The sequence below is a fragment of the Orycteropus afer genome, unplaced genomic scaffold (assembly GCF_000298275.1).
Source record: "Orycteropus afer afer isolate SDZICR_OR568_19922 unplaced genomic scaffold, OryAfe1.0 scaffold00263, whole genome shotgun sequence".
Taxonomy (NCBI): Eukaryota; Metazoa; Chordata; class Mammalia; order Tubulidentata; family Orycteropodidae; genus Orycteropus; species Orycteropus afer.
The window spans coordinates 4216088-4223920 of NW_006921850.1; the positions used below are offsets into that span (position 1 = coordinate 4216088).

The 7833-nt window shown below is 37.7% G+C and overlaps 1 protein-coding gene across 1 annotated transcript in view; it reads left to right on the plus strand.

Annotated features, from left to right (window-relative positions):
- The first annotated feature begins 1311 nt into the window (after positions 1-1311).
- Positions 1312-7833, plus strand: part of KIAA0895 (KIAA0895 ortholog) — a 105510-nt gene continuing 98988 nt past the window's right edge. The window contains exon 1 of the mRNA XM_007950100.2: positions 1312-2001. Coding sequence (XP_007948291.1) covers positions 1585-2001 — 417 coding nt within the window. The 5' untranslated portion in view covers positions 1312-1584. The remainder of the gene's footprint in view (positions 2002-7833) is intronic.

Here is a 7833-nt window from a genome sequence, read left to right on the forward strand (position 1 = left end):
TTGGCTATTGTAAATAGTACTGCGATGAACATTGTACTTGTACACAGTCTTTCTTTACATTGCTCTCTTCCTTCTTTGAACTCTTAGATTATTGTTTATATCTTTTGTTTTTCACATTTAATATTATTCTACCTTGTATTATTTAAATATTTGTAGAATGCCTTACCTTCAGAATGAAATTAGAACCTAGTTGACAGTAATGTCTTTATAAAGATGCTTCTCTTCTCAGAGCCATGTGCCCAATTAATAGTAGTCCAGTAGTCCAGTAGTCCATATATTTGTTGATGGCAAATAAACACAGTTGAAGTAAGTTCATGAATAATGGTATATATCAAGTGATTCTCCCCTGTCTAAAGCACTTGTGAGATCTGAAGGCTAAACTGACATCTACTGAACCTGCCATTTGGTATATTAGAATCTATGTAATTGTAATTAAAATAGTTTTTCAAACTAGCCAACGGTGGGGGGGGGCTTGTTTTCTTCCATATTAATCTATAGCCTACAATTTTCAGGAGAATTAACCAATTATTGATATTGAAGACATACTAAAACATGCTTAAACATACATATATATTATCTATTTGATATTAAAAATGATTTTTGAGATAGAAAAGGTATTGCCCTTCTTTTTACTGGTGGCTGTTTATATATGGAGCTGTTATCATAGTGGGCAAGGCATTTGACTGCTAACTAGGTCAGTGGTTCAAACCTGCCAGCTGCTCCATGGGAGGAAGATGAGGCAATCTACTTCTGTAAAGATTTATAGCCTTGAAAACCCAGTGGGGGTCACTGTGAGTCAGAATTGACTCAATGGCAGTAGGTTTGGGTTCTTTTTCCTTTTTTTTTTTTTTTGGATTTATATACAGTGCCAAGTGTTGAGATTGTTTTACCCTTAAAAATGCTTTGGAGTTTTATTTTGGTATTAACAACACTATATATCCTTTTTCTGAAATTCACCTTCTTTGGTAGAGTTGGATATTCAAATTGTTTGCATATATGATTGTGTTTGTGTGTTGTCTGTTTCACATCTGTATTAGACTGTGATCATCTAGAAAGTTTGAAACTGAGATTTGTATAACTAATTTAACATGTGAACACTCACATGTAAGAAAACTGACAGTATCTGGTATGACAGCATTTCTAGTAGGATTGGTAACATACTGTTTTAGTATTTATAATGTCTTTTCTAAAGCTTATTGAAAAACTATAAAATTTAAAAAACCTTCAGAATGCTTTCCTGATAATAAGAAATTTGCTTCATCTGGTATCTCTATCATTTCTTTTGTTTTGATTTTGTTTATTAACACAGAAAAGCTTCACTGGCCCGAGCAAGAACTTGCTAAGACGTCTATTTTAAATGCAGAAGATTCATTGGTCGTTGACAGCAAAAGAAGCATCCTACATTTATCTTCTGGAGTACTAAAGGATATTTTCACAACTGGAACCAGTAGCTACAATGTCCTACTACAGAGTAAAGAAGAGAAAAAGCATCACTCACAAAAACAGTCTTCCTCTACCTACTACAAACGATGTAGAAAACCGGTCAAGCCTCCTAGCTCTTCTCGTAGTAAAGATCTTCGCAAGATGAAGGTTCCAGTGCCTGTGATGAGTGGTGGTACTTGGTACTGCCTCGAGAGGCAGCCTGCTGACTTTGTCACGAGTTCAGTGTCAAGTCCGGTAAAGTTTGCCTATGATATCTCTGTTACAGGAAACAACATAGTGCTGCCACCGAAACCCAGAAACAAGGTCAAGCGGCGTCATTTCTCCACTGTACCAAAGCCAAAGCAGCAGCCTCAGCTATCTAGAAGTTTTGAAAAAGATGACTTTTCTGGAAAGAAATTTTGTATATTGACTGCAATAAAACCTACCAACTTGGAGAAAGAAAAACTCAGATTCTTCAAGTCTGACTATACCTACAATCCTCAGTTTGAATATGCTAATCCTTCTCTGCCAAGTGTGTTAACCAAGCACAGTCAAGCTTCTGACCGATTCCTTAAGCAGGTAAAATGCCATCCCAACAGTGATATTTCATTTATATGTAGCTAAGACATTTGCAATTTTATAAGGAAAAAAAGATATTTTTAAAGAGTCCAATAATTTAGATGTTAAAGTTAACTTCCATCCAGGACATAGAGTTATATGACAAAAAATCTGTAGGGGAGTGCCATAGCCTGTATGTAAACTGCTTTGCCCTAATCAAAATCTGTAGACTGGGTCAAGAAGCAACTATAGTAGGAAAAAATCTCTGGATTCTGGTTCCAAACTTTCATTTGGGAGTTACAAACCTGTGGCCTATTAGCCAGCCCACAGTCAAGTATTGTGTACCAACTTAAGTTTTTGTTTTCTGATTGATTTTGAATCCCTTTGATGAGGTTTACACTGGTTCTCCCTTTTGTATCACATTTCCAGCTTGCTTAGGCCCTTATAGACAGTTTTGAGAACTTGGCTTGATTTTTGCCCATGAACTTGTTAATGCTTTACTAAAATCATTAATCATCATCACATAAATATTTAAGCATTCATTTAAAGAAGGAAATAGTAGGATTTTAAAAATTATCCTCAAAGTTAACAAATCTGATATGAGTGATCCGAATAATTGTTTGTTTCCTGATTGCTCGATGTAGACACTTGGCACATAGTTTTTTGCTGTAATAAACTCCATATATCCACTTCAGTCTTTGAGGGGAAATTGTCTCTTTACCTTTGGGGCATAGTTTGAAATCATAAAAGCAGACTACAGTTGGTTAAAGTAATTTTGTACAGATTTTTATAATGTATTAGGTCAATTTGGCTTTGTCAGTGATTGAAAATCTGTTCATAGGATAGGTAAAACTGCATGGTTCCATTTGCCTGTGGTGCTTGGCCTATTTTAGTATTTTTGCTGACAGTCCAACACAGTTCTTTGGACTTGTGTGGCTAGCAGATTTATTCTATTTGTTATAAATAACATGGAATCGGGCCAGTCTTTTGAAGCTATTACATTAAAGTTTATATTAAGATTGAAGTATTTTTAATTTTGCTACTTTATTCTTTTATTAAAAGAAATCTTTTCTACTGTTCTGTATTTTTATGTGAGCACTGTTTATTTAAATGGATTGAAATTATGCTATAGATTATGCTTTAAAGGACAAGCCAATGGTATACTATTATCTTTTTTGGATGGGAGTATTAACATAATGATTAAGCATTTAGTCTCTACTAGTTCCCATGTGTAAAATGGAATAAAAAGCAGATTATGATGATTGAATGAGATAATTCTTAATTCATATATAACATTAAGCATAGTACTTGACCTACAATAGGCACTAATAAAGAGACTAGACTTTATTTTTATTTTGGCAGTCGTTCTTACACATTATTTTTTGTGTGTGTGCAAATTACATTTGACTGAACAGAGCTTTCTTTCACAAATTTAAAATGTATGATAATTACAAGAATGCCATTTACTTTTTATCCCCCTTAGAGCTGAAAAAGCTGAAATTTTTTTCCCAACAGTTTTGAATTTGGAGTCTTAATTTGGCGCTTCAAAAGACTGGCTAGTAAGGAAGGAATTTCCCGCTTTTAGATAAAATGAATGCACTTTCATCTCCCTGCAAAGCACTTAGGGAGCATCATCTGCGAACAGATTGAGAACTGACACTTCTTGGCCTGTGGCTTTACAATCTTTATTTTAACCCAATTCCAGCTATAGGAAATAAAACTCATAGTTGAGTTGCTTAAGACTTCTAAATAGTACCAGCAGCCCTCCAAAAAACTCAAAACATTGTCATCGAATTGATTTCAACTCATAGTGACCTCCATTGGGTTTCTGAGGTGGTAAATCTTTTTTTTTTTTTAAATCTTTATTGTGATTTGGGTGAAAGTTTACATAGCAAATTCATTTTACATATAGCTGCTCACATATACTTTATTTCATGACATTGACTGCAGTTTCCCACAATGCAACAGCTCCCTTCTCACTTCCTCCCCATAGTTACCTCTTCCCTGTGTCCTGCCCTACAAACTGTCTCCCTGTGCATACACAGCCCTTCTATTCTCCCATGACTGAGCTCTCCAAGGAGTGTATCTACCTAATGTAAATGTTCAGCTCATATGCCTGTCTGTTGTTTGGCTGGAAGCCACAGGAGTGGGTTCAGTTCCAGACCTGAAGGGCAGCTAGGGGCCATAGTCTCAGTGGTTCCACCAGGCTCTATCAGACCAGCAAATCTGGTCCCCCCCTTTTTTTTTTTTAATGATTTTGAGTTTTGTTCCACATTGTTCTCCCACTCTATCAAAGATCTCCTACATAGATCCCCCTCTAAGTGGTTGACAGTGGTAGCCAGGCACTATCTAGTTCTTTGGTTTTCTTCATTCTTCTTGGCTCTGAACGAGGAGAGAGCCATCATTTCATCTAGATGGCCGCTTGCAAGCTTTTAAGATTTCAGTCGCTGCTCACCAAAGTAGGATGTGGGACAATGTTTTTGTGTTGTACGTTATGCCAATGGAGCTTGATGTTCCCTGCGACTGTGGTCCTGAGCCTGAGTTGGTAAATCTTTACAGAAGTAGATTGCTTCATCTTCCTTCTGCAGAATGGCTGGTGGGTTTGAACTGCCAGCCTTTCGCTTAGCAGTTAGATGTCTTAGGCACTATGCCACCAGAGCTCCTAACTCTGGCAAGTACCTCACACATACAATTTATGAAAATACTCTCAACAAATGCCACATGTACTCCTCAAACTAGTTAAATAAAAGAAATTAATCAAAACAAGGTCTTCCTAAAACTATGCTTAAATTCCTATTCAGCTGTTGTTGTTGTTGTTATTTGCCATTGAGTCGGCCCCGACTCATAGCGACCCCTCCTTGGGTTTCCGAGGCAGTATCACTACGGAAGTAGGAATGCCCAACCTTCCTTCCGAGGAGTGGCTGGTGGGTTTGAACCGCCAGCCTTCTGGTTAGCAGTCAAGTGCATTAGGCACTATGCTACCAGATTCAGCATCTATGTGAATTATGACATGTTGTCATACATCCTTTCCCTCCTCAGCTGTGAAGCTAAAGTAGCAGCTTCAGGGCTGCCCTCCAGGACACTGAGAGAAGTGCTGCCCAAGGGCCCAGGATTGCCAAATTGCCCTATGGGTTCATGCCCCCACCATCAAGAACTTGCTAACCTCCAGCTGACAGGCTCTTGAGTTTCACAATCTGGACCTTCAAAAGGAAGCAATCTGTACTGTAAAAGGATTACTGTCAGTGGTCCTCTTTAGGGCACAGATTGGCAGACTGATGCTTAATTTTTCAGGCACATATAAGTCTACCACAGTGGACTTGAGGCGCTGCTTAGGCTCTGGTCATCCCCAGTTGGTCTCCCCATCAAAGCCAGAGATTTCCAGGACCTCTTTGATTTATGATTGATTTGTAGGATCTTGCCCTGTAGGAGAGAGATTAACTCAACCTCCAACACACTGGTACAGAATGAGTGTTTGTATTTTTACTTTTGCCTCCAAACTCTATACTCATTTAATTGTTGTACAGTGTCGCTGCTTCAATTTCCTCATATACAAATTAAGGGAAATAGATTAAATAATCCTTGAGTGCACCTTCTAGGACCACACACATCTTTTTAAAGTTTCTAGTCCAGAAACAGTATGGCTAATTGAATTAAGATTCCATTTCATGTCACATTATATATCTGATTGTGCCACTTACTTTGTAAAAATACTTAGCTCTTCTTCCACACACGTTAGTCACAGAAAAGTTCAAAGTTTCTGCCAGCCATGTTAACTAAAATTCTTTTTACTTCAGATAGTTTGGCTTGCTGAAATGAATTTTCCAAAAAAGTGAAATTTACATTAGGCACTACACCACCAGAACTCCCATTTCTTTAAGCAATAAAACCTAATGAAAGAAAAGATGAATCATGTCAATGTAGTTCTTTCTACAGTATGTATTCCCCTTAACAATTGAGGAGAATACTTTTCAAACTTTCCCAAGAAGGTACCCTAAGAGCAGAGATGGGACAAGAGTCACCAAGACAGAGTGCATACAAATCTATGTTTTATCTTAAATTTATATAAATTTTCCTAATATAGAAAAATGGAACTTGCTTTTCTTCAAGTAAAATGGGTGCTTTAGGAATCCACAAGGAGCATCTTTCCAGGATTCTTTGGCAACTTGTGAGAAACAGAAGCAGTACTAAGCCATTGTCAACAGAAAGCAGCCATTTAAATGAACCCTTAGGAGATTATACATTAACATTATTCATTTGTAGGGTTTACCCCTGTCACCAGACATGCTGTCTCATCTTGAAGAAAAGCACAGACAAGTGCCTTCTGGGACCACTGCATACCTCAGAGCAAGCTGGGGTTCAGGCTGCCTGGAGCCTGAGAATACAGTCTCCTAATTTCACCGAAGGCAAGCATATTGGCTTACTAATAACGACACATTAAATATTACATACTCCGGATTACTTGTCCATGAGGGAATGTTATGGGTTGAATTGTGTTCTCCAAAATGTGTTGTTAACCTCTGTGTCTGTGATTATAATCCCATTTGAAAATGGATTGTCTTTATTATGTTAATGAGATAGGCTTAATGTAGTGTATGTCTAAAATTGAGCTCTTTTGAGAAAAAAAGACAAGCATCCTAGAAGCAGACATGGAGTAAGATAGATGCCTAGACACATGGAGATTCCAAGGAGCAGTAGCTGAAGAGACAAGGACCTTCCTCCAGAGCTGACAGAAAAAGCCTTCCCCTAGAGCCGGTGCCCTGAATTTGGAGTTTTAGCCTCTTAAGAAGATAAATTTCTGTTTGTTAAAGCCATCTACTTGTGGTATTTCTGTTGTATCAGCACTAGATAACTAAGGAACAGTGTAGTTGTAGATAGGGGTTGGAAGAGAAAGCTACAAGAAACAGTTCATTTTTGAAAAGGTATCTGATGATTCTCAAAAGAAGCCATTTCCATCAGAACCACATATGAAATACTTAATATATTCTATATGTATTTCAGGAGCTCTGGTAGCGTAGTGCCTAAGGCACTTGACTGCTAACCAGAATGCTGGTGGTTCAAACCCACCAGCCACTCCTCGGAAGGAAGGGTGGGCAATCTACTTCCGTAGTGATACTGCCTCGGAAACCCAGGGAGGGGTTGCTATGAGTCAAGTCTGACTCGACAACACATAACAGCAACAATATGTATTTAAGTGAAAAACTGTTCTTATGTCAATAAAGTGTCCTAAAATTTTGTTTATTATTTAAAATTAAATGGTGGAAGTTAATGGTTCCATGCAATCAAGTATAACTTGGTAGAGTTATTATAAAATCTTAGGGGCATTTAAAATACAGAAAAATAAAGGACCCTGATTCTGATAACTTCTTTTTTTTTCCCTCTACTAAAACAGCAGTACACCACTCTATGGCAGGGCAATGCACTTTCATTTATAACTCACTGATATCAAGTTGATTTGACTCATAGCAACCCCTCCTTGGGTTTCTGAGGCAGTATCTCTACGAAAGTAGATTACCCAATCTTCCTTCCAAGGAGTGGCTGGTGGGTTTGAACTGCCAGCCTTCTGGTTAGCAGTCAAATGCAGATATTTCAAGTAAGCACCTAGATAGACTAACTTCGTTGTATTAGGAAATGAAGTCTAATATTTGTCTTCATAGTTAGCAAAACTTTTGTACTCAGGATATATGCCTACAGGATCCAGGCAGGCATAAATGATTGTAGGAGCCGGCCAGGCACAATAGCAAATTGGAAACCAAACAGCAGTTATTTATCTTGAGCCACAATTGGGTGTAGCATTAGTTACCACATGTTCAGAGTTTTCAAGAGAAGGTAGAAACCTGAATTTTTTTTTTTTTT